This window comes from Podarcis filfolensis (genome assembly GCF_964270895.1).
Source record: "Podarcis filfolensis genome assembly, chromosome: 11".
NCBI classification, from domain to species: domain Eukaryota; kingdom Metazoa; phylum Chordata; class Lepidosauria; order Squamata; family Lacertidae; genus Podarcis; species Podarcis filfolensis.
Genome location: NC_139613.1, coordinates 10,453,396 through 10,480,546, shown reverse-complemented (window position 1 = coordinate 10,480,546; position 27,151 = coordinate 10,453,396). Strand labels below are relative to the sequence as shown.

The window sequence follows — 27,151 nt, the reverse complement described above, 5'->3', positions numbered from 1 at the left end:
ATCCGCGGGCGCAGATTCCACACGAGGGTTCCTCGTTTTTGTAGTAATCGTCACGACCATGCGGAGAGAGCACCTTGGCGTTATCGAGCTTGCACCCAGTTCCCTGCCCCTCCCCATAGACGAGTTCCTTCTCCCCCCCCCATTCCAAAAACTAAATAAAAGCATTATTAAAAAGGAAACCACTATTATTTGCAACTGGTATTATTCAATTCAATTCAATTGCTATTATTGCAATTGAATTGGTGCAATTCAAAGGAGCAGGATTCAACGGAGTAACCCAAATGTGGGGTTGCTACCCCCCCATTATCCCACCCCTCGAGGATGCACACGCGTTACCTGCACACGCGTCTCACCTGTTCCCTCCTCTCGAGGAGCAGCAGGCAGAGTCCGCTTGTGCTGAATGTGACTGTGCAGACTTGGAGGCTGAGCGACGGGGAAGAAGTAGGGGAAAGGGCAAGAGGAGGAGGAGGAGGAGGGGAAGAAAATAAGCACCGCAAGGTCTGGTCCCGGCCCCCTCCGCCCGCCCCCTCTGCAGGCTGGGCCTCGGGATTGCATCAGGGCGTGCAAAGGGAGACCTTCAGCCTAGGAGACGGAAGAGGAGGCGGCGGCCATGGCTTTGCTCAGAGGCAAGTAGTTGTTCCCCGGGCTTAAAACTTCTCTTTCCGAATCTCTTTCCCTTCCTTTCAGGGCTGCATTTTGCAAGCCTGACGCTGCACTCGCGCTTCCAGATCTGGGAACAGCACACGCCCTAGAAACTACAAATGCAAGATTTTGATTTTTATGTTGACTTTGTTTTTATGTTGCGTTGTGCTCACTCTCATCTCGGCAGCTTGAATAAACACGGCTTTGGAGCGAAGAACATGAAGCAGCACAGGATAGGAGAAACGAGGCTTGGAGTGGTTCTTTTTTATTATTATTATTTTATTGCCGGCGTGCATACCTTTGCTTTTTATTATTTCTTTCTTCTTCAAAGGCAGAGCTTTTCAATCAGGTTTTATTGTGTTTGCCCATGCAGCTGCCCCGGGAGTTGAACTGGGATCGTTCCCATTTTGCAGATGGGGAAACGGAGGCTGAGAGAACTTTTTATTGATAAGAAATGCATTGGAAAACAAAAAGAGACCGCTTCTAGCACTGATTGATTTGTATAACAGGTTCTCAGTCATTTTGAAAGATATCTATCCACATTCTCCAAATTAAAAAACAATCTATAATATTCTACACTGAAATGTTTTACTGTAGCAAAAGTCACCAAGCTACAGAGACTTTGTATGAAAAAGTTGGCTTTTTAAAAAAACACATTAAAAATTAGACTGCAATCATTTAAGCATTTCAAAGCTTCTGTGAAGAGGATAGCCTCATAATAATAATAATAATTTTTTTATACAGTGTATTTCAAATGTGCAAAGCTATTCTTGCATATTATCTCAGTAATCTTTGCAAGACCCTTGTAAGTTAGGCACTCTAGGGGGCTTGCTCTGGTTTGGTGTAGCCAGGCATGGTGAACTAGGTAGTCCCTTCTTGAGATCATGAAATAGGACATGGGAATCACTACCTGTAAGGCTTTGGCTATCCCTAAGCATATGTGGACACTTCAGTGGATAAGGAGTTAACTAGTTTGCAAAATGTCTGGTAAAACATGCTTTGGAAGCTGCAGAGACTTTGTATGCAAATAGGGAGACGAATGCTGTCATGAGTATATACTAGTTTCCACATAATGAACAAGATTGCTGCACTGGCTTGCATTTCTAAACTTGTGCAATGCCCCAGGTGCTTTTCTGTAACCATGAAAAGGCACAGCTTGCAGCCTTTGAGTATGAAATTGCTCCTTTCAGGGAGTATAAGGGGCTATATGCTACTTCCAGGATCAGAGACAACATGCTGGGAGAGGGCTGATGGCTTGATTGTGGCATCTTTTTCGATTAAATAGGCCTTTGGTCTATTTAATAGGCCTTTGGTCTACTTCTTCAGACTCTGGGGAGTAAAGACCTTGTCAGTAATGAGTATTTCAGGGAATTGATGTCTCTGGTGATGACTGCACACTTTTCCACACAGCTCCTCAAAAAGCAAATACTTTGGACCCAATTTAAGCAAATATTAACTATGAAAGCAGGCTTGTTTTCGTATCACTTCCGTATTACTTAATACTTAGTTGTTGGAAGAAGAACAGCTATATTCACTGAAGGGGGTGCGTAGGATCTTAAGCCTTCATTTATCTCCATGGGCTTCTGTCAACAGATGTTCATCTTGAAAGGCTTGATAGTAGAGCACATGGCTTTGTGAAAGGCCCCAGGTTCAGTGCTTGGTGCCCCCATGATGTTGGGTTGGGAAAGACTCCCTGACTAGAACCCTGGAGCCCTGCTTCAGTATTGCAGACAATACTGTGCTCACTGAGCCAATAGTTTTCATAAGACAGCTTCCTGTACCTCATCATTGCGTTTTCCATCTTTTCCATTCCAGGTGTGTTCATTGTTTCTGCCAAGAGGACTCCATTTGGGGCTTATGGAGGCCTGCTCAAGGACTTCACTGCCACAGACTTAACGGAGATTGCAGCACGCTCAGCCCTGGCTGCTGGCAAAGTGTCTCCCGAAATCATTGACAGTGTGGTTGTGGGCAATGTCATGCAGGTTGGTAGGACACAGAAGATGCCAGCTGGCAAATCCGCTTGTTGCACTCATGCTAAAGTTCTTTCTCTTTCTACGTTTGCTCTGTTGCCCCATTCCAGAGGAGCTAGAAATAAACTGGAACAACTGCAGCTCTGGTATTTTAGTGTTTTGTTGGAAGCCGCCCAGAATGGCTGAGTGGACCCAGCCAGATGGGCGGTGTATAAATAAATTATTATTATTATTATTATTATTATTATTATTATTATTATTATTAAAGTCACTTGTAAAACAGTTTCCCTTGGAGTATTTTATGTCATTGAATTTGCCCCTGCTGGCATTGTTGGGGGTAGGAATGAGATGCATACGATTGTGTAAATATTTTCTTGCACCCTACAGAATGCGTTTTGCTTTCTTTACAACTTTTTCATTTTTTTCTGTGTGCGTATGACAAGTACAGTCCTTAATGAACAAAGACATTTAGAGTAACTTAACCCAAGTTCACGTGTCTTATAAACACAGTGAAAATGGAAGTTCTTTATATAACTAATACTAACCAAAGCCTTGACCTGCCTTTCCCTATATTCTAACCTCTTGCCTATGGTGTGGGTGTTTTCTGGATTTCCTATGCAGAGAAAGGCTTTGGTCCTTAGTATCCTAGGATAATTTTCATTGGGTAATTTATATTGGGGAGATTTTTACTTTGCATCCAATTAAAAAAAATGATGTTTATTTTATTTGTATTTAAGAAAGAAAGCTGCAAAAACGTGTCCCATGTTATTTTTTTTGTCTTGGTACAGCTCGAGTATTGGACCTAAATTATTTCAGGGGTGAAATTAAAGTGTGCTTAATGCAGCTTAAATGCTCTATTTTATGGAAATATGACTGGAATACTTGTAAATTTTAAATACAAACACATGTACTTCACTTACATTGTTTCCACCCCCCGATCCTTAAATTTAAACAAAGGTATTGGAAACTGTTGACACACCAATAAATTTTGTTAGTCCAAAGAACTGCATGAGATATGCTGACTCACATAACTTGCCAGGGATAAACACCTGAAAAACATTAATTACAACTTTGAAAGTGGCAGGCTTGCTTAATACTGTATTTGCAGTTGTCACCCATTCAGTGTTGCTTTTGAACCTGTGGGACACAAAATTTCCCACCTCACATCACTGCATATAACTGGCTTTCATGATGGTCACCTAAACCAGGGGTGGGAAATTGCCATCCTTCAGGCTGAACTCAGCCTCCCAGGAGTTCAGATTTTCCCTGCTAGGCTATTTCTCCCAGCAGGCATGAGGTATTCCACCGTGATTATTTATTAAGATGGTTAGGCTGCTTTTCACCAAAGGTCCCCAAACAACAAAGCAGAGCAGGCTAAGCAACTCCTCCAAAAGCCTGGGATAACACAGGATTTGACGAGGCAATGGAAGGCCAACAACATTACCATCCACACCTCCGGGGGGAAATGTTCCAAAGAGGGAGGGGAGTTCCAAATTAGCCAGTGGAACATTATCTGACCCATCTCTACCCCTTGCAACAGAATTTGAGTGTGCTGTCACCCTAGACCAGGCATAGGCAAACTCAGGCCCCCCCCCCAGATGTTTTGGAACTACAACTCCCATGATCCCTAGCTAACTGGACCAGTGGTCAGGGATGATGGGAATTGTAGTCCCAAAACATCTGGAGGGCCGAGTTTGCCTATACCTGCCCTAGACTTCCCTTAAAGTTGCATGCAGCTCGATCCTACGCACGTTTAATCTGAGTTAGTTTCACTGTGTTCAGCAGAGCTTGGTTCCAAGCAAGTCTGTAACATGGCATCTGCGCAGGCCGATCCTCTGTATGTTTTCTCACTTCCAAGCATTGCAGTTTATGCGTTACCTGCGTTTCTTGCTTTGAGCAGCATTAACCAAGTGGTACATCTGCCCTTCCTTGCAGAGCTCTGCGGATGCTGCTTACCTTGCCCGGCACGTGGGTTTGCGTGTTGGAGTTCCGGTCCCAGTTCCTGCCCTAACAGTCAACAGATTGTGTGGATCAGGCTTCCAGTCCATCGTCAACGGATGCCAGGTACTAGATTTGCTCTCGCGATACTCTTGCTAAATTCCTCTTGTCCTCCGTCAGCCCAGCTGTCCAGTGCAAGTCAGGCAGAGACTTGAGAAATGGGAAAATAATAAATGTGTTGGATACTCCCATCTTTCTTTTTAATTGCATGATAATAACCAGGGAGTTGCAAAGTGGAGACAAGGGCATTACTGTGAATGGCTTAGTCTACAGTGGTACCTCTGGATACGCACACCTCTGGTTGCGTATCCTTCAGGATGCGAACGCAGCAAACCCACAAGTATTTTTCTGGGTTTCGCCGCATGCTCAGAAGCGCTCTACGGCAGTTGTGGAAATCTTAGGATCTGACTGGAGCTCCGGAACAGATCCCATCCGCAACTGGAAGTACCACTGTGCTTCTTTATAAAGCAGTTCACACAACTGGTGATGAAAGAGAAAACAAAACAGCAGAGTAGAATAATATTCTCAATTCTTCAGATCCATTTCCTCAATTTAAGCTTGGCCAGCCCAACAGGCACAAACTATATCTCTTAGAAAATGTGCTCAGACCTGGACTGTGGTGAGTCTGCAATGACATGGAGTTCTGTAGGAAGCAAGCGCCATCAAATAATTGCCTCTTTGTGCTCTCAATTTCTAAACTCAACACAAAGGAGCCACCTAGGGTTGGGCAGGCTTGATAGAGAGGCCCTGGGACTCCACTGAGCCTATGGGCTAGAGATTCCCACCACCTATGACATAGGTGATGACTTTAAAAGGGCTTATCCTATGGAAGGAGGTGGTCTCCAAGCTATTGAAGGCCCTATAAACTCTTAATTGTGCCTGAAAGGAAAAGAAAGCCAGTGCAAAGTTCTTGGAGAAGCCCGTGCCGTTAAAGCAAAAACTCTTCCAAAGTAGTAGCAAAATGATTAGGAAACATAAGAGCCTTGCTAGATCATACCAAAGGACTAAGTAGACCAGCACAGTCCCATTGTTGCTGATGGAAAACTTGCAAGCAAGACAAGAAAGCAGTTGCTCTGTCCCACTGTTGTTCCCCCAGAAACTGGTAATCAGTCGTATTCTGCCTCTGAGCTTGGGGATGATAGATAGCCACTCTTCCTCTGCACACAGCTCCTAGTGCAGGTACACAATTTTTGGAGCCTCGTGCAACACCCACAGGGTTGCAGAAAGGTGGTGTGGAGGGGTAGCATTTTTTCCCTTCATCCACTGGCCTGCTGTCCCTCCATAAGTAGGCTTTGGGTTACATGCGCTTCAGGTTACAGACTCCACTAACCCAGAAATAGTACCTCAGGTTAAGAACTTTGCTTCAGGATGAGAACCGAAATCGTGCTCCAGTGGCGCGGCAGCAGCAGGAGTCCCCATTAGCTAAAGTGGTGCTTCAGGTTAAGAACCGTTTCAGGTTAAGAACGGACCTCCGGAACGAATTAAGTACTTAATCCGAGGTACTACTGTATTGCCAAGTCCTTCCTTGGTCTAGATTCATCTGTAATGAGCTGAGGTGTTTTCTGATGCACTTATCCGGCGCACACTACTAACCTGAAATGGTGAAATAAAAAAATCCCTAATGAGCTTTTTCTCTCTCTTCCCACTCAAAACAGGAAATTTGCCTTAAAGAATCTGAGGTAGTGCTGTGTGGTGGAACAGAAAGTATGAGCCAAAGTCCATATGCTGTCCGAAATATCCGCTTTGGAACAAAATTAGGAGCCGATCTCAAGGTACAGACGTCGGATGCTTTGCCATTGCTCTCAGCAGCTTTGTGTATATCTGGTAGTTGTTGCCTGGTAGTCATTCCTGAAGCTGGCCATTGTTTGTGTTGTGTTGTTTGGCTTTTTCCTACAAGCACTGAATTCATTACCCCCAAATCTTGTAATGGTGTTACTAATCTTGTTGCGTTGTCTGTTTTATTCCCCTTGCAGCTGGAAGACACGCTGTGGGCAGGGCTGACAGATCTGCATATTAAAACGCCTATGGGGGTCACGGCTGAAAACCTTGCTGCGAAATACAACATCACAAGGGAAGACTGTGACCGCTATGCAGTAAAGACACAGCAGAGGTGGAAAGCTGGTCAGTGGATTTACAAGGGTTAAAAACGTACAATAGCATCATCCATTTCAAAGGGAAGCCTAGTTCTCATAAGTGGCAGGTGGTAGACCTATCTCTGGGCTGCACTACTCCAAGCGGCGGACTTGCGTGATGGAATGCTCTTTCATGAAGAAAACAAAATGCAAGGGAAAAGAGAAGGGGAATCTTTCCCTTCACTCCCAGCTTCCCCCAAACAGCATTAAAAGGCTGTTTTGACTAAAAACGTTGACTACAGTGGTACCTCAAGTTACATACACTTCAGGTTACATACACTTCAGGTTACAGACTCTGCTAACCCAGAAATAGTGCTTCAGGTTAAGAACTTTGCTTCAGGTTGAGAACAGAAGTCGTGCTCCGGCGGCGCAGTGGCAGCGGGAGGCCCCATTAGCTAAAGTGGTGCTTCAGGTTAAGAACAGTTTCAGGTTAAGTACGGACCTCCGGAACAAATTAAGTACTTAACCTGAGGTACCAGTGTATTTTAAGATGAGCAAATGTTAACCAATTTCACTGGCCAGTTCTTTCAGGCTTGACACACACAAAAATTAGTGTCTCCACCCCCATAGTTCTGCCTAGACACTGAGGTCCAGCTCCAAGGGCCTTCTGAAGGTTACCTCCCTGCGAGAAGTGAGGTTACAGGGAATCAGGCAGAGGGCCTTCTTGGCAGTGGCGCCCGCCCTGTGGAACGTCCTTCCTTCAGATGTCAAGGAAATAAACAACTATCTGACTTTTAGAAGACATCTGAAGGGAGCCCTGTTTAGGGAAGTTTTTAACGTTTGACATTTTATTGTGTTTTTAGTATTTTGTTAGGTGCCATCCAGAGTGGCTGGGGCAACCCAGTCAGATGGGCAACGTAGAAATAATAAAATTATTATTATCAGTGTTTTTTTTCTGGGGGTGCTCAAAGATACGCAGTACCAGCACCTTTTTCCTAGAAGGAAAGCACTGGTTAAAATTGTGGCACGTACTGTAACAAGCTCATGGTGAGTCCCAGCACGCTTTTATTCTAGAAGAGAAGCACTGGGTGTCATCTTTGTCATCTACCTCAAGCACGGCCCCTGCGAAGGGTTTCTTTCAATCACCGACTGATCTCTTTGGGTTCTCCCTCTGTGACGTAGTGACATGGGCCTTCTTGTTTTTATAGCCCAAGAAGCCGGACACTTCAAAGCTGAAATGGCACCTGTTGAAGTGAAAACCAAGAAAGGCAAGCAGAGCATGGAGCGGGATGAGCACCCTCGACCGGAGGCGACTGTGGAACAGTTGGCAAAGCTCCCTACAGTTTTCAAGAAAGATGGGACCGTCACAGCTGCAAATGCCTCGGTGAGCCAGGGAGCTTAAAATCCTGATCTAAGAACGATTAGCTCAGATGTGGCTCCTTTCCCTGGAGCTGAAGTCAGATTACTCAGGGTTCTTTTTTTTAAATTAAAAAAAAGCATACCATATGAAATAGAGGGTGGGGTATAAATTATTAATATTATTATTATTATTATTATGTCAGCTATCCTTGCCCGCAACAAGCCAGCTCTGGGGTGCAGTTAATAAAGCCTTGCAAGCGATGCCATTTTTGCAAAAGCAGTAACATTACAGAAATTGAGATTTGCTGAGTCTGCTGCAAGAATTTTAGGGTTGCCATATTTGAAAAAGTGAGGTTGTTTGCTTGCTTGCAAACACAGGTTTTCCCGGACATTTCAAGTGCTTTTTGAAAATTCTGCCATTTTTTAAGGACGATCCCCAGAAATTCCGGACATAGGCAGCCCTAATTTTGTAAAACATTACGTGAAAGGTCAGGTTTGACAGGGAGCTGAGCGGGTGCTAAGACTTTGTGTAGCAATGGAACTCACAGAATCAAGTTGGGAGGGACCTCAGAAAGATCATCTGGGCCAATGCTGAATGTCCCATTCCTCCTGACATCCCTGATAAGTGACCAGGCCGCCCCACAATCCTACAGTAGATACTGGATGTTTCTGTGCGGAACGTAGCTGCCCTGGGATCCTTTGCTGAACATATGCTTCCTTTCCAATGCCCCTTTCACACACACTCCCTCTTTAGGCTTTCGTGGACACTGAATTTCAGTTCTGCTGCTCCAATTTCAACTGTGGCCATGTCCTAATGTACGCAGAGATGGTGGAATTGATTTCAGATTCATCTTTAGGCACAGTGGCAAGCTTATCGCAATGTGTACCCGCAGATACTTAGAACCATAGAATGGTAGAATTGGAAGGGATCCTGAGCGTCCAACCCACTACTGTGCAGGAATCTCAACCATAGCATCCACGACAGCCATCCAACCTCTTCTTAAAACCTGAGTGTTAATAGGCTAAGCTTGACCTAAGTCATATATGTCTCTGCCACTGATCAGTTTTACTCGAGAATGGCCCTCGTATTGGGCAGCCCAGTTCTTATGGCCCAGGATGACTGCTCTGACATCATCTGATAGGAAGTGCCTACAGAGGGTGGTGAATACAGCACAAGATATTATGGGCTGTCCCGTGAATCCGCTGGATGAAATAGTGGAAGAACATTGCCACAGGAGAGTGAGGAAAATTCTCAGGGATGATTCACACCCTGGCCGGCACTTTCTTGATCTCCTGCCCTCAGGCAGAAGATATAGAAGCATGATTAGTTGCACCAACAGGGTAAAGAACAGCTTCTATCCGTGGGCTGTTAGGCTGCTGAATGAGAAGATAACAGCAGGGCAACTGACTTTCGGGTTTGGTGGGTGTGCGTCAGTAAACGAGGGGAATTAAGACTAAGAGAGCGGGGGGGTGCTTGTGTAATCTCACTGTATACAAGTTGTACAAGTGACAATAAAGTATTTTAATTATTTCAATAAGCTGCCCTTTTGAGTCCGCATAACATCTAATCCAGGGCAAACTCTTGTCAATGCTCAGCCGCAGATTTAGTGTCTGTTTTTCTCTTTCTAGGGGGTATGTGACGGGGCTGGAGCAGTGATCATAGCGAGTGAAGAAGCCTTGAAAAAGCACAGCCTCACACCATTGGCTAGAATAGTAGCCTACCATGCGTCTGGATGCGACCCCAACATCATGGGCATTGGTAAGTTACAGCCTTGGGGACTTTCCCAGCGTGTGCAAGGTAGTCCACGCAAATCCCGATTTGCAGCAACAGCATGAAATCCTGAGTCCCTTCTCCAGGTCCCTTCTTTAAGGGAGCCTTGGAGCAGGATGACAAGGGGCAGGGCCTTTTCAGTTGTGGCTCCCCATCTGTGGAAAGCTCTCCCCAGTGAGGTCCCCCTGGCTCCTTCGCTGACAATGCTTTGGAGCCAGATTTTTAAGCAGAGCTGGACAGCCATCTGCCATGGATGACTTTAGTTGAGATTCCTGCTTTGCAGGGGGTTGGACTGGATGACCCTCAGGGTCCCTTATATGATTTATGTTCATGTTTCTAAATTTGTTGTAAGTCTCTGGGACATCTTTGAGTAACTAGTCTAATAATAAGAATCCTCATGGAGGGTGCCCTTTCTGGAACTGAGTGAGTGGGCATATTAGTTGTTGTTGTTGTTGTTGTTGTTGTTGTTAAATTTATATACCGCCCTATACCTGCATGGCTCGGGGCAGTTCACAGAATAAAGTTGCTTTTCCCTGTTTTCTTTTTCTTTTTTAATGGAGTGGGGGGACCTGCTGCCCCCCAGACATTGTTGAACTGCAGCTCCTATCAGTCACAGCCAACATGGCCAGTGGTCAGGGATGATGGGAATTGTAGTCCAGCCATATCTGGAGGGTATATAAAGCACTGAACTATCAGTTCCTCTACTTGCCCTCATGCATGTGTATGTTTTTAACAAAGGTCCAGTGCCTGCTATTACTGAAGCCCTGAAGAAAGCTGGCCTTTCCCTGAAAGACATGGACTTAGTTGAGGTAAGGAAAGCTGGGCAGAACCCAAAACAAATGAAACAATACCTTAATATGGCCTTCAGGTGGTGGGGAATTTATGGCCTTACAGATTTTGCTGAACACAACTCCCATCATCCCTGATCCATTGGCCACGTTGGGCAGAACTGATGGGAACTTGAGCTCAACTTTTCCCAAGATAAGCTATAGTCGAGTGACGTTCACTTAAAAGTGAACTATTAAGTGCAGTCTTTGGTCTGCCTATGGGTTAGGCAGGGTCTAAGTACAGGCTGCTGAAGATTGTTCATCTCTTATTGGAAGCAGCCTTCCAACACTGGAACTGAAATTCCCTAACTCAAGAGATCTGTATAGCTATTTCCCTGGTTGCATTTCAGCACCTCTTTATTGTTGGTTCAAGCCAACATTTGGCATGAATATTAGATGATGATATTATTATTATTATTATTATTATTATTATTATTATTATTATTATTCTCCCTTCAGTTCTTGGGTGATATTTTATTAGGAACTTGGTTCTGTTCTCATTTTGATTTTTTTTTTAAAAAAACATACTTTTGGCTAGTGGTTTTCTGCTCACCCACCCCTTGCGAAAGCTGCTTTCTGCATCACTTTTGAAGCATCTGAACTGTCTTCAAGGATAGCTCCAAGTAGAGTATGTTACAACAGTCCAACCTATAGGTGTTTCCAACTTTTTCCCCCTTTCTCTCTCATGTTTCAAGGTCAATGAGGCTTTTGCTCCACAGTACTTGTCAGTAGAGAAGGTTTTGGATCTGGACCCAGAGAAAACAAACGTCAATGGAGGAGCCATTGCTTTGGGTCACCCACTGGGGGCATCGGGTTCAAGGATAACTGCTCATCTGGTTCACGAACTAAGGTCAGTGAATAGCCTGAAGGAACCTCTTGGGAACGCTTCTCGGTTTCGCTTTTTAAAATGCTGTGGAATGCATGCTTGGAAGAGCGCGTTTGGCATCTGCGTTTTAAGAAGATGATGTAGGAAGTCATGGAGAAGAAGACCTTCCCGTGAGACCCTGGAGAGCTCAGAGTTGGGGTCAATAGTGGGCTAGATGGATAAATAGTCGGAAATGGTATAAAGAAGCTGAGATGAAAATAAACAGAATTCAGCTTGCTAATTGCAGTCTGGCTCAGATTCACAAGGAGTTTAGCTTGGTCCACGCAGCGTGGCTGTGTGTTCCCTTCGCTCCAGCAAGTATGTCAGGCTGCTTATCTGCTGTAGGAAACACTCTTCCCACCAACATCAAAGCATCGGAGTGCAATGTGCTTGGCAGTCCTTGCCCTAGATGTCATTCTGTGGAGCAAAAGAAAGGAACGGTAGAACTGAAATAATTAAAAGTCTTTCAGAACAGATGGCAAGGCTTGAGTCACGATGCCTTGATAACTTGTTTACTTGTTTGTTCTCTCTCATTTTTTTTATAGGCGCCGTGGAGGTAAATATGCAGTCGGTTCGGCTTGCATTGGAGGAGGCCAAGGTATAGCTGTTATCATTGAGAAGACAGCCTAAAGGAAATTCGAGAATCTTGGATGGACTCTCCACCAACTGTTACATGCTCACTAGAAGAATTTAGAGAGGAGGAGGAGATGGCCCCACTTGTTTGCAAATCCATTAAACAGACTGGTATGGACCATCTGGCAGGCTGGGGGGATATTGCAAAGTCTTCTTTGGAAAAAAGACTATAACTAGATAATCTCTAATTCAATTGTGTGAATCTAGCTGTAATCTCCACTTATCTTGTACGTCCTGCTGAGATAAAATGTGACTTCTAAGTATGAATTTTATTGAACAAATGTTAAGATGCCAAGTATCTCCTAACTATGCCTTACACCAAAGCCTGCTATTTTATCAATCAATGCTGTCTTCCAAGCTGTTAGATCACCGCACTGGAATACTTCTGCAAATGTAGGTGGGGAAGGGATTTTACATTGCTGCCAAAAAAAGTTTTTCTTGAATGGATTTTGCATAAAGTGTGTACCGGCTGCGCAGTGTTAAGAGCTGGGAACAAAGTGTAACAAAATCAGTGTGCCTTTATGTGATAAAACAATAATAAAAATAATCAAAGGATTCTAGTTTTGTCATCTTGTAAAGCTTGGATGTAGTTTAAATTTGGAGCATAAGGCGTTTCGGGCATTTGCGCCAAACCTGGTGGTTTTCTTTCAAAGTATCTGGCGTCCTTTTAATAGTGTTGCTTCTCAAGAATCATCTCCAGCCACAAGGTGGTGCATTTTCACCACATTGCAGAGGCTTTTTTCCTTTTAAGCTTGCTTAGCAGTGCATCCATATGGGAAGTGTCCTTCATTTCCAACCTGTACTCTGGAAACAGAGGGTTTCCCCCTGAATGTGAACTTTTTGTTTCCCTATTCCTGTGGCGAATGACAGCCTTCCACAGGAGATGAGCTGAAGGGCCACCTAATGTTACTTTATTTTGGGTGGGGGAACGCCGAGTGGGGACGCGGGTGGTGCTGTGGGTTAAACCACAGAGCCTAGGACTTGCCAACCAAAAGGTCGGCGGTTCAAATCCCCGCGACGGGGTGAGCTCCCGTTGCTCGGTCCCTGCTCCTGCCAACCTAGCAGTTCGAAAGCATGTCAAAGTGCAAGTAGATAAATAGGCACTACTCCGGCGGGAAGGTGAATGGCATTTCCGTGCACTGCTCTGGTTCGCCAGAAGCGGCTTAGTCATGCTGGCCCCATGACCCGGAAGCTGTACGCCGGCTCCCTCGGCCAGTAAAGCGAGATGAGCGCCGCAACCCCAGAGTCGGCCACGACTGGACCTAATGGTCAGGGGTCCCTTTACCTTTAACGCTGGGTGAGCTTTGACCCAACTCTGGAACTGACTGTTTGCCATATTTAGTTTGGTGCATGAATGATCTCTCCCCCCCCCCTTCCTTCCTTGAGTCAAGCTGATCGGAGACCCTAACCACTTAGAAGGACCTGCCTTTGCATGTGGCATATGGCTTGGCTGCCTTGCTCGAGATCAGCTGGTATTTTTCTGCTTTGCACATCCCTGTCTCAGTGGCATCCCTGTCACAAAACATCAGGTGATCCCTGCTGGATAAACCTAATCAAGGGTAGGTAAAAAAAGCTAAAGGACCCCTGGACTGTTAAGTCCAGTCAAAGGCGACTATGGGGTTGTGGCGCTCATCTCGCTTTCAGGCCAAGGGAACCAGCGTTTGTCCACAGACAGCTTTCCAGGTCATGTGGCCAGCATGACTAAACCGCTTCTGGCGCAACAGAACACCGTGACGGAAGTCGGAGCACATAGAAACACCATTTACCTTCCCGCCACAGCAGTACCTATTTATCTACTTGCACTGGTGTGCTCAAGGTTCAAGTAACAGAGATTCCTTCTTCAAAAACCCTACAACCGCAAAGCCTTAAATTTGGGGACTGCAAAGAGCAGTTAGCCATGCTGAAAGAATTTTTAAAATATTATTATTGCAATGATTTTTCATACATGCATCCATACTCTTCTTCAACACCTTGCACAAAATCACAGTGGTGTATATGGAGGGAGGATACACTGTCATGTCTATAACAGAACAGTGCCTCTGATGCTGGCCACAATAGAATAATGGACTGGTAACGTTCCGTGGATAAACTTATTTTAACACGCTTCTTTGTTTTCACACCACTTCATCCAAACAAGCCTTCCTGCAGTATCAATCTCGCATGGTTTTCTCATCCCACTGATTCTGTCTAGAGCTAGACTTAATTCTGCCACTTTGCCAACTTGTATTGCAGGACCTCTTGTCTTAAAAAAAATTAAAATTGGCGTTGCTACAAGGTAAGCCATCGGACGACTTCACTAAAAGGAACTCTTGTATTTAAAAGAGTTCTTCCAATTACAATATTTTCCCTGCTTTGTATAATATTATTCTGGCTTGGGTCGGGAGATTGATTTGTCTGTTTTACACGGTTGAAAAAGGCAGATGACCTAGAACAAGCAATCCCAAACGATGATGATTGAAAAAGAGAGCAACTAAAACAAAACCTGTTGCCCGGATTCCAGTCAGTCCTAAAGCATTTGCCCAGATTATGTGACTTAAGTATTGTATGGGCTTATTGTGGTACATCTTCAGATATCTCGAGGGCTGTCACATGGAAGATGGAGCAAGCTTGTTTTCTCTGGAAGAGAAGGCTCAATGGCTTCAAGCTCCAAGAAAGGAGATTCTGACTAAACATCAGGAAAAAAACTTTCTGACAATATGAGCTGCTCGACAGTGGAACAGTCTCTCTCGGGTGGTTGTGGACTCTCCTTCATTGGAGAATTTTAAGCAGAGGTTAGATGGCCATCTGTCATGGATGCTTTAGCTGAGGTTCCTGCACTGCAGGGGGTTGGACTAGAGGACCCTTGGTGTCCCTTCTACAATTCTATGATTCTATGGTACAGCACTGGCATATCCTTCAACATTTCTCTGAAGAAAATAGGGACATCTTGAATAATAATAATAATTTATTATTTATACTCTGCCCATCTGACTAGGTTGCCCCATCCATTCTGGGATGCTTCAGGTAGGACTAATTCAGCCAGCTAGCCCTGGTGGATTATCTAATGCTTATTAGATGGATTTCCCCTTAAATTGATTTCTGAACTTTGAATTTTATTGTTGTTCATGTTTTTATACTGCATTTTATGCTGTTTTTACAATTAAGTGTTTTAAATTTGTTGTTAGCCGCTCTGAGCCCGGTTTTTGAAGTGGGAAGGGCGGGGTATAAATAAATTTTTATTATTATTATAAACATATAATAGTTTAGCCCGTATAGTTAATCCTATGGTTTTCCCAGTAGTGATGTATGGAAGTGAGAGCTGGACCATAAAGAAGGCTGATCACCAAAGAATTGATGCTTTTGAATTATAGTGCTGGAGGAGACTCTGGAGAGTCCCATGGACTGCAAGAAGATCAAACCTATCCATTCTGAGGGAAATCAGCCTTGAGTGCTCACTGGAAGGACAGATCCTGAAGCTGAGGCGCCAATACTTTGGCCACCTCATGAGAAGAGAAGACTCCCTGGAAAAGACCCGGATGTTGGGAAAAATGGAGGGCACAAGGAGAAGGGGACGGCAGAGGACGAGATGGAAGACAGAAGTGCCTGGCGTGCTCTGGTCCATAGGGTCACAAAGAGTCGGACACGACTAAACAACTAAACAACAACAACATAAACATATATAAAAACATAATAAAACATTTTAAAACTTCCCTGTACAGGGCTGACTTCAGGTATCTTCTAAAGGTTGTATTGTTACTTGCCACCTTGGCTTGGGGGTCGCAAAGCCATCCAAGTTGGCCATCCCTACATCTTGTGGTTGGGGAATGTTCTAGTAGCCATTGATAGTCTTATGCTGGTCTGGGGGGGGGGTGCTGTATGATTGAGACTGAGTAGGCTGCCCTCAACTCCTTGAAGGACGGAGAGGGGTAGCAAGAGAAGAGGGCATTCTATGCCACCCAAAGCTGGCAACTCCAGGGCAGATGGCCAGGCTCCCTGGAATGGCTGCAACTCTTCAGCATGGCTACTACAGACATCTGATGTAAGCAGATGTGGCTCGCATTTGTCAAGGCTCGCTGGAGCAGCTGCTGTTGGCTGCCATTCAGTGTGTACTTAAAGGAAAGGCTCTCTGAGGGCGAAGACAGTATTTTGGCTCTGGTCTGTTTAGGCCTAGCTGCTTTGTTCACCTTGACAACAGTGGGGCCACCATGATGCTGGCCGTATTTCAATCCGGCGCTCTCCGTGAACTTGCAATAGTGGCCTCCTTGTATGAAGTAAAGGGAAGCCGGTGATCTGGCTCTGCGCCTGAGGGGGCAAAGCCATTCGTTCAGCGGCTACTTGGGCACCGTCACTGGGACAGTCTGTCAAGTCTGGCAGTAAATGCCTCGTTAAACAACAGGGGTCCCCCATAATATTGACTTAGTGTTAATGAGAGTCTGTGCTTTAATAGACACCAGGGATGATCTGCCACTAAAATTAATCACGGTGTTTGCTAAACTACAAGCTGTTAACAGGCAAGAGAACTTGCTACTGGAATTTTTAGTTTATTATCCCTCCTTTTTTCGGGGGGGGGGGGGTTGACCAGTATTGAAGTCAGATTTGAAGGGATGAGTCGGGGACTGATGATGATTTTACTGATTAAAAAAAAATTGCTTGCAGAAATTGATTTTTTCACATTCATTTGTCGATCTGTGCATGGATGAAGGAACACCTAGTTATCCATCAAGTTCACAGGGCATCACAAAGAGGCGCACAAAGAAGGAACTCAAATGATGAACAAAGGGTTCATAAGGGCAGAGGCGATTTTGAGGTGCTGCAGTCCTGAGCCGTTTCAGGCTTTATAGGTCAAAACCAGCACTTTGAACTGGGCCTGGAAACTAATTGGCAGCCAGTGCAATTGGACCAGGGTTGGCATTATATGCTCAAACCATCGGTGAGCAACCTGGTCACCAGCTGAAGTTTCCAAACCGTCTTCAGAGTCAGCCCTATGTATAACACATTGCACTAATCTAACCAAACTGCGGGAGGCAGTGGAAGACAGAAGTGCCTGGCGTGCTCTGGTCCATGGGGTCACGAAGAGTCGGACACGACTAAACAACAACAACAACCTAGAGGTTACCAGAGCATAGACAACAGATGTGTCCAGGTAGGGACACAGCTGGGCCACCAGACAAAGCTAATGGACGACACTCTGTGCCACCGAGGCCTCCTAAACCTCAAGCAACAGCAATGGCTCAAGAAGTACCCCTGAGCTGTGTACCTGAGGAGTGTAAGGTAAAAAGGTAAAAGACCCCTCGACAGTTAAGTCCAGACTAAGGGGGGCTGCGGCGCTCATCTCGCTTTCAGGCCGAGGGAGATGGTGTTTGTCCACAGACAACTTTCCGGGTCATATGGCCAGCAGGACTAAACTGCTTTTGGCACAACGGAACACCGTGACGGAAACCAGAGTGCACGGAAACGCCGTTTACCTTCCCACTGCAGCGGTACCTATTTATCTACTTGCACTGGTGTGCTTTCGAACTGCTAGGTTAGCAGGAGCTGGGACAGAGCAACAGGAGCTCATTCTGTCACAGGGATTCGAACCACCAACCTTCTGATCGGCAAGCCCAAGAGGCTCAGTGGTTTACACCACAGCGCCACCTGTAACTGCATCAAGAACAGGTGACGTCCCAGGCATCTGATCTAGGAAACCACCCACTAACAGTGCCTCAGTGTTATCTGGATTGACCTTCACTTCATTGGCTTTCATCCAGACTGTTATCAAGGCAAGGCAACAATCCAACACTTTCACTGCCACACCTGCAGAGGTAAGGGAGAAGTAGAGCTGTCTATTATCAGCATATTGCTGGCAACGTACTCAAAAAAACTGGGTAACTTCATAGGGTTGCTATATTTCCGGAGCTAAAAATCTGGACAAAGTAAGTTGTTGAGCTCTTTTGGGGCAAATCCGCCACCCCCCTACCCCCCCTCCCGGCCTGCCACTACCACCAAGCCCAAAACAAAGCCTGAAACAGAACCAGAGCTGCCAGAGCCTGAACCCGAGCTGCTCTCACACACAAACAAAACAAACAAAAACAAAAACCCAGACTAATAATAATAATTTTTTTTTAAAGTAGCCCATAGGTCAAAACCGTAAGGGGAGAGAAACATAAGGGTCAGACTGAGTCCAAACCAAAGGCCAGGCGGAACAGCTCTGTCTTGCAGGCCCTGGGGAAAGATGTCAAGTCCCGCAAGGCCCTAGTCTCTTGTGACAGAGAGTTCCACCAAGTCGGGGCCAGTACTGAAAAGGCCCTGGCCCTAGCTGAGACCAATCTAACCCCCTTGCGACTTGGGACCTCCAAAATGTTGTCGTTTGTGGACCTTAAGGTCCTCTGCTTATTTGCTTACAGTTGTAAAAATCCCAGCGGATGGGCATGTTGCCCGCCCACCCCCCGGACATGTCCAGGATTTCCCGAACATATGGCAACCCTAGTGTAGATGTTAAACGGCACGAGGGATAAAATGAACCCTGAGGAATCCCACACTGAGGATTCCACAGGACCAAAGAGCACCCCCAACCATCACCCTCTGGAAATGACCATTCAAGTCAGTGGTGTTGCTTGGGCAAACAGCTCCCGGGGTGGGCAGGCACATGTCGGAGGAGTGTGCGGGGGGCCAGCACCGGGAGACAGGGCATGGAGGGTGAAGGAGCTGGCCGCAACACCCCAGCCCTCACCCCCGACCTCGCCGGAACGGCCGCACGCCATACCGGAGCCAAGTAGGGGCACGCTATGCTGCCTACCCGCCCACAAGGGGGGTAGTCCAGCCAGCCGATGTGGTAGTTGGCAGGAGTGATGTAAGCGCCCCAACACCAGCGCGCCGAGCGCAGCCTATCCCAGTGCTCCTCTCCGTGAGCGTTGATTACTATGACACCAAGAGAGGTGCACTGGGCTGGGCTACACTGGGAGCGCCTATGGGGGGTGCATCTGCTTCGCGCCCCCTGAAAAATCTGGGGCCATGGCCCCTCTGGCACCCCCACACTACGCTCATGATTCAAGTAGGACTGGGGCCACTGCAAAACAATGCCACCCACCCCCAACTTAGACAGCTGCTCAGAAGGATAACATGGCTGATGGTATCGAAAGCTGCTGAGAGGCCGGGGAGACTTAACAAGATTTTTGGGTGAAGGGCAGTACAGTGGTACCTCACGTTACAGACGCTTCAAGTTACAGATTGTTATGTACTGAGTTGAATAAGATCCAAAATGCAGCAGTCTGATTGGTCCTAGAACAATAGGATCCAAAATGCAGCAGTCTGATTGGTCCGCAGGAGCCACCCAATCCAACTCCAGGTGGAAGTGAATCCGCAACCTGATTGGCCTATAGGAGAATCCCAGAATTAGCCAATCATGAGGGGCCCATTGTGTAAATAATGTATATAAAGCAGACAGTTTGGGGGAACTTCCATTCCTCGCTACTATGAGCTAAATAAAGAGCATGAAATCCACACTCGACTCCAAGTATATTTCACAGATGCTTCAGGTTACAGACTCTGCTAACCCAGAAATAGTACCTTGGGTTAAGAGCTTTACCTCAGGATGAGAACAGAAATCGCGCAGCAGCGGCAGCAGGAGGCCCCATTAGCTAAAGTGGTACCTCAGGTTAAGAACAGTTTCAGGTTAAGAACGGACCTCCAGAACGAATTAAGTTCTTAACCCGAGGTACCACTGTCTACAAATTTAATAAACAATAATAAGCCTTGATTGAAATGGATCAAGATGCTTGTATCTCTCTCTCTCTCTCCCTCTCTCTCTCTCTCTCTCTCTCTCTCTCTCTCTCTCTCTCTCTCTCTCTGATTTGAGATTTAATCTATGAACTCCAACAGGCATTGGCTCCCAAGGAGTCAGCCCATATTTCACCAGCAGGAAATATGAGAGCCACCAAGAAGACCAAATGTCAGACGCCTTGTTAGTTAGATGAAATAAAGAGCAGAGTCACCAGCGTCATTCTTCCTGGGATTTGGAAACGGCTCCATGCACAATTTATTTCCAAATTTACAGGCCACCTTTCAACCCTCCCAAGGCAGCTCACAACAGATTAAAAACATGAAATTCATCCACAGCATAATTGCAAGCCATGAATCCTATAAAACGCTCAAGCATCTTAAAATGTTGTAAGAGCAGGAGGAAACAGAAGAAAAGCAGGGTAAATGTAAAAACTAGCAGAGGAGCATAAAGGGTTTAAAAACCGCCGCAGCTAAGTACGAAACATGGAAAATACCAAGTAGAAAGAGTTTGGAACCAAACATCTCCAGGGCTTTCCTTTATCCTGAGTCCCCCTATGAGAGACTCCCGGTGGAGGCAAATGGAGCACTGCTCCATCAATGCCAGTCTGTCCTCAACCAGCCACAACTGTCTGCTTTCTTACAACCAGTTTGGAGCAGTGGCCGTCTTTGGGCTCCCAAATTTCAGTGTGAGATGCTTAAAAAGGAAGTTCAGGAAATGACACTCTTCCCAACTTCCTCTTAAAACCTCTATGTGCTTTTCACGCCTTAGCTTAATTCAGCTAGATCTCACTTTTACCCAGAAACCATGGGGGGAAGGCGAGATGAGTGTGGGCACACGGTTTTTGTCTCTCGGGAGAGAGGCTGATCTATGGGAGGGGGAGAGAAAGATGTGGCTAGCAGCGTGGTGGCCAAAGACCAAATGCATCCCCTTCAACACTTCTCAGATGAAAATAAGGACATCCTAAAGGAAAGCGAGGGACGCGGGTGGTGCTGTGTGTTAAACCACTGTGCCGCTTAGGCTTGCTGATCTAAAGGTCGGCAGTTCGAATCCCTGTGACGGGGTGAGCTCCTGTTGTTCGGTCCCAGCTCCTGTCAATCTAACAGTTCGAAAGCACGCAGTGCAAGTAGATAAATAGGCACCACTCCAGCGGGAAAGTAAACGGCGTTTCCATGAGCTGCTCTGGTTTCACCAGAAGCGGCTTAGTCATGCTGGCCACATGACCCGGAAAAGCTGTCTGCGGAAGCGGACAAACGCCGGCTCCCTCGGCCTGTAAAGAAAGATGAGCGCCGCAACCCCAGAGTCATTCACAACTGGACTTAATTGTCAGGGGTCCCTTTTCCTTTTAAGGGAAAGCAGGGCATTCCAGGATCAACTCAGAAACCAGAATGGGTTCTGTAAAACTGGGACTGTCCAGGATTTGCACTTGGAGGGTCTGCAAATTTGTGAACGGAACTAAAAAAGTAGGTGACCCCCCAGGGCTTAAGCATTTATAGCTTTCTTTATTTTACAAATGAAAGAAATTAATCAGACAGGACATAGTAAGAGGTTTGCATAATTAAGACGAGTGAAGAGAAAGTGCAGAGAACTCAAGGTCACCCAATGTCATTTGGCTGGAAGCAAACTCAGGACAGCCATAAGGAAGTAATTCGTCACCCAACACATAATTAACTTTTGGAATTTACTGCCACTGGCCATCCTGAGTAGGCAAGCCGGCATTTGTTTATTTTTAAAGTTCAACGTTCTTTTTATGTTCATACACCCTTTGTAATATTTAAAAGATACTGCTGCATAGCCTTACAATATGCGTAGCTTCACCCTTGCTCCACTTCCTAGAGGCCACATACGTGGATTCCAAACTTCTGACTTTTCCGAAACATTTCCACATTGTCTTAGCTGGGGAAGAAGCCCAGTGAAGTGTTGCAAAGGATTCTGGGAGGTGTTCTATAGCAGCCCTTTGCAACCTGTGAGTTGCAACCTGCAAGTGTGTTGTAAGGCCTGCGCAAGTGGTTTACAGGGCTTTGTTAGTAAACCCAAAATAATTATTGCTTTTAATCCTTAGCTGGTATGATGAGTACCTCTTACAACTTTTAATTTTGTTGGCGTACTATAATGCTTTGTTGACACTTGCAATCCAATGTCAAAAAGGCTTAAGCCTTACATAGAGCACTTGGAAACTGCTCTCTGGTGGCTGGCAACACATCCCATGACAGATCAAATGCTCAAGGGAGCTCCTGAACATAAGAGCTGTAATAGACACTCAAAGCAACACCCAGAATGAGCACCTTGGGCAAACCTTCACTGGATCAGCCGCCAGGCTGTTAAGAGTTAAAGTGAGGGGTGATTTTAAGCTTGCTTAATCAAAATAAGAAACAATATCTTCACCCTGAGTATTAACAATGAACTGGGAGCCCAGTGCATTATCGCCATTATCGTTGTTATCATCTCATACACCCCTAATTTTGAAACTGAAAAAACGCAGACAACAAATTTGTTGTTGACCAGTGTAATTTGTTATGTTGAAATTGTTTAATAAAAATACTTAAAATAAAAAAAAACCAGCAGTGGGGCCAGAGTAAACAATAATGTGTACACAGCCTCAGATTAAGGGAACTATGAGGGTTTGTGTATACCGTCACAAGACATATACTGTCAAGAGTCCTTGGAGACATTGTGGAGAGAGTGGCCAGGTGACAAGGAGGAAATGGGGGGGGGATATTGGGGAGGAATCCTACCTGGGGGAAGATCCTGGTTGGTTGGCGTATGGTAAGGACTAAGCAGGTTGTCAGAAGAACAGTCCATCTCTACATCACCGGATGCCTCAAGCCAGACTGACCCAAGACATTTTGGCACCTGAGGCAGATCCCAAAATGGCGTTCCCTGTCGCTGCCAGGTAAGAAGGGGCGAGGGAAGATCTACATCAGGAACAAGGGGGGAAAGAAAGATTGACGTTAGGATCTGCTGCCTGAGGCAGTCAACTCACCTCACTTCTTGGTTGTGCCGGCCCTCAATGTCTTCACTGATGCCCAGCCAAGTATCATAGAACTCTGCCATGCCTCATAAATTTGCAACCTATAGACCCACCTTGGGACTCTATTGACTTCTCCAATAAAATCTTAAAACCTTCCAACTGTGATAGCAGCCCCAATGCTTCTCAGTACCAGTTGCGGAAAACCACAGGAGAGGAAAGATGCTCTTGTGCCCAAATCCTGCCTTCTGGTTTCTTACAGGCAGCTGGTTGGTCACTGTAAAAGAAGGATGCTGGGTGAAATGGACCATTGGCCTGATTCAGTAGGCCCTTACGTTTTCATGGCAAGTTCTGAGGACACACGGACACACACACACACACACACACACACACACACACCTGCTTTAGGCAAAGCCCTGAGAAGCCTGTGTGCAAAACAGATCCCGCTTCAGCCCTGCATGATAAAGAACTGGGAATACAACTGGGAAAATAGAAACACCAAAGATAAATCTTCAGTAATTATAAGGCAGTGAACAGCCCCTTGCTAGCAGAAGTAGCTACAGGTCTGGAAGTATAAGACAGACTAATATTCAGCCAAGAACATGAAAGTTCAGAGTTGCAAAACATTTTCAGTTCTACATTGCAGAAGAAGAAAATTTCTGAGTGGCTGGGAAAACATGGTGTAGCAACAGCTTTTGTTTACCATTATTTCTTAATCAAGAGAAGATGAGTTTAGAGATGGTTGCTCCAGGAAAGAGCCTATAAATGGAAGGACAATTATGTTGGCAATGTTGCAGTTATTTGCACATAAGATGTTCAAGTGTTTTGCAATGCCCTGAAGCATAAAAGGAAAGCTGGATTACAGAGTGATGGAAAGGACCTTATAGCTCCTATTATCATAATGGTTGTTCCCAAGAGGTGAGGAAAGGCCTGTTCACATGTAATACCTATTCAGACCATCCTACTAGGTTTTGAGCTCAATGCCCTTCCCACATTGGAAAAAACTAATAAAGCACATGAAGTCCACAACCCAAGAGAGCTTTCTAAGTCTTTATGTCAAACATCGAAGCCCAAATTTTCTAATACATTATGAGAAAGAGGTTGAAGGTCTGCAATTCAATTAATAAATTCCCACTGAGTGCAATTAAGGTTGGATACAAAGTCTTTGGTAGAAACAATAAATTAAAGCATGGTTTTCTTATGAAAAATAGCTCATTCACAATATTTTTGCACAACTTGAAAGTTTGCTCTCCTTCCCATCCACAAAGTGAACATCTCTCCCCCCCCCCCCTTTTCTTAATTAAAAGAAAACACATTCTGCCTTGGAACAGTCTTCTGCTACAAAATGAACCATCAGGGAACTATAGACTTGCACAAACAGTTTACTATTGGAAAATATTAAACTGTTTACAAAGCTCCCCAAGTCTTTAAACATATAGAAGAACGTTCTGTCAGTGCAAGTTGTTCGGCAGTGGAACAGACTCCTTTGGGAGGTTGTGAACGCTTCTTCAATGGAGGTTTTAAAGCAGATGTTGGGTGGCCATCTGTCATGGATGCTTTAGCTGAGATTCCTACATTGCAGGGCGTTGGACTAGTTGGCCTTCGTGGTCCCTTCCAACTCTACAATTCTATGATTCTATGATTGCATGAAAGCAGGTGTTATCCCACACTTTCTAGTGCATTTCACCGTCACTTTCCTTACCTCAAAAAGCCAGATCGGTTTTGGAAACGGATTTATTGTGCAAAAGCTCCCAATCAACTATAATTGTGCAACCTGACTTTGCTGATGTGTGATTGAATACCACACAGCCTGGAAAGACCATTACTAGAAAACTGTTTCCTCGGAGGCTGCTTTTATATTTAGTCAGAACATCGTCACATCTAGCCCTGTCCACTCTGACTATTGGCTGCTTTCCAGGGTCTCAGGCATCTGTCTTTAAAAAAACGTTAAACTTTCCTGGATGTTTTCACGTGAGTACAACAGTTTCTCCAGGTGCTATTGAAAACTGACTAAGAAAAAGAATGTTTTTAAATAAAGCACTCCTTCATCACCTGCTTTGCTGAACTAGTTCATTTTCCTTTAACATATAAGAGCAACTTCAGAAGACGGAAAAGAACAGGTTCACGGATTCATCTTCACCCCTCCGTATGCAATAACTATAAATATTTCTCATGCTAAAGCACTGGAAGGTCAGTTAAGGTTCCCAAATGAGCCAGTGAAAAAAATCATTCAGCTTACCAAACAGTACTACTTAACAGTGGGAGTGTGCTTGTTTCTTAAGCGCTCGGAGCGTTCAGTTCCTAAAGGAGAACTGAGATCTGAAGCACATTTTGTCTAAGTTGCCAGAAGTTCTTCTGCAGATTAGCCTTTGTTTCAGTGACAGGGGAACGCTGCAACCACACACCTCAAATGTAGAACACTGCCTTAAATCAGGGCCAGACCACTGGTCCATCCAGCTTTTCTAAGTTACTTGGAGGCCCTTTTTTGTGCAGCAAGCATCTCATAAGTTCAAAGAGCTTAGGCGCTGTTGTCTGGCTCCCAGGGCTCTTGGCAGGAATTTCACACACACACACACACACACACACACACACACACACACACACGCTCCTTCTGGTGATGCCAAGGACAGTACCTGCATTTTCTTGCGAACCACTGAGCTATAGTCCTGTATGTATTATTATTTAATTTATATACAGTCATACCTCGGGTTACAGACGCTTCAGGTTGTGTTTTTTCGGGTTACGGACCCGCCGAAACCCGGAAGTACTGGAATGGGTTACTTCTGAGTTTCGGGGGTTGCACATGCGCAGAAGTGCTAAATCGCGTTTTGCGCATGCACAGAAGTGCCTAATCGCAACCCGCGCATGCGCAGACGAGCCACTGTGGGTTGTGAATGCTGTGGGTTGCGAACATGCATCCCGCACGGATCACGTTTGCAACCTGAGCGTCAACCGTACTGCTTGAATGGCTTCTAAGCGATTTACAACTATAAAAATCAATGCATAATTAAAATATGCAGAAAAAAAACCCATTGGGGCATTTAAACATGCTTAATTAAAAGATGCAGTAAAACGAACAGTTAAAAAGTGGTGGAGTGATTGAGGTTCAGTGAGCTTCTCGTAGACATCTGGTTGGCCACTGTGAGAACGGGCAGTGGTGTACCTAGCCGCTAAGGTGCCTGGAGCGGTGCGCGCACCTTGCAGCTGGGAGCAGAACGAGCCGGCCATGGGAGCAGGGTGAGCCAAGGCAGGGTGCGCTGCGTGGCGCCTCTCCTCTGCTTCCCTCCCAGCTATAGGGCGGCTGAGGCGGTGCTCAAAAAAGCAGCGCAGAACTTGCAGACAGCCTGACTGCCGCCTCCCCTTTAGGAGAGACGTGTGGCTCAGGCTGAAACACATATTAAAAACACATATTTTTGCCATTTTGTCAAACCCCCCCCCCTCAGTGATGACACCCAGGGCAGTCCGCACCCACCACACACTCCTTCCTACGCCACTGAGAACAGGATGCTTTTGGTCTGCTCTCCCAGGGCTCTTATGTTCTGAAGATGCCACACTGACAGCAAGGACTGGCTACCCCAGAATCCAGCATCAAATGCACATCAGCAGAATTCAAGGGGCAACTTTACCTTTTTCTGTCCTTTGGGACTAAAGCCCACTCACCTACAAGCCTTGTTAACTGCATCCACTACAATGAGCAGTGATTAATAGAAGATTGCCATATGCAAGATATGCTCATTCCTGGTTCTTAGTACGCAGTGGCACAATATAGCTATTGTTGCAAGATTCTTCCGTGTGCAAATACTTTGTTCAGCAAATTGCATCAAGTGTAACATGTTGTGCGTGGAAAATTCAGCACTTACTAAGGGGAAACTGTTAAAATTTGGAGGTCTACATTTCTAAGTAGGGTTGCCAGCTAATAAGGAGCATGGTTCTCTCTGAGTTTTGTTTTGTGTGCAACTGGACCAGTTGCCAAAATTGTTGTAAAAACCATAACTTTGTACTAGTGGTCGGAGTTTGTTTTTGCTCTTTAAAAAATAAAAGGCAACATCAGTGTTTTCATTTAGTACAAATACACGCAAATCTGCCATCCGAATGCTCGCTACATAGAAATTCACTTATCTGAACACTCAAACCTTGCTATACACACACCACATATTCAGAAATCCAAACAGAGAGGATTTTTTACTTCCTTGTTTGCTATTTGCTAGTTGGTTGAGGAACTGTAATGATCTGTACTTTAGTAAGATTTCAGAGCATTTTCCTGAGCTATTGATTGATTGATTGCCGGTCAAAATTCCATGGTCGGGA

At 45.4% G+C, this 27,151-nt stretch overlaps 2 protein-coding genes across 2 annotated transcripts in view; one reads left to right on the top strand and one right to left on the bottom strand.

The window, feature by feature from the left end:
- LOC310744435 (uncharacterized protein) overlaps positions 1 to 27,151 on the bottom strand; it is a 399,988-nt gene that overhangs the window by 137,416 nt on the left and 235,421 nt on the right. The window lies entirely within an intron of this gene.
- ACAA2 (acetyl-CoA acyltransferase 2) lies at positions 159 to 12,693 on the top strand. Its single transcript, XM_083575819.1, has 10 exons — positions 159 to 626; positions 2,458 to 2,624; positions 4,548 to 4,676; positions 6,266 to 6,382; positions 6,584 to 6,731; positions 7,891 to 8,066; positions 9,671 to 9,800; positions 10,551 to 10,621; positions 11,335 to 11,489; positions 12,050 to 12,693. The coding sequence occupies exons 1-10, from the start codon at positions 611 to 613 to the stop codon at positions 12,132 to 12,134; spliced, it is 1,194 nt and encodes a 397-aa protein (XP_083431945.1). The 5' UTR covers positions 159 to 610; the 3' UTR covers positions 12,135 to 12,693.

Coding starts and splice junctions, on each gene's coding strand:
- ACAA2 (XM_083575819.1), top strand. Junction 6,732..7,890: donor ACAGCAGAGGTGGAAAGCTG/GTCAGTGGATTT, acceptor TTGTTTTTATAG/CCCAAGAAGCCGGACACTTC. Junction 11,490..12,049: donor CATCTGGTTCACGAACTAAG/GTCAGTGAATAG, acceptor TTTTTTTTATAG/GCGCCGTGGAGGTAAATATG.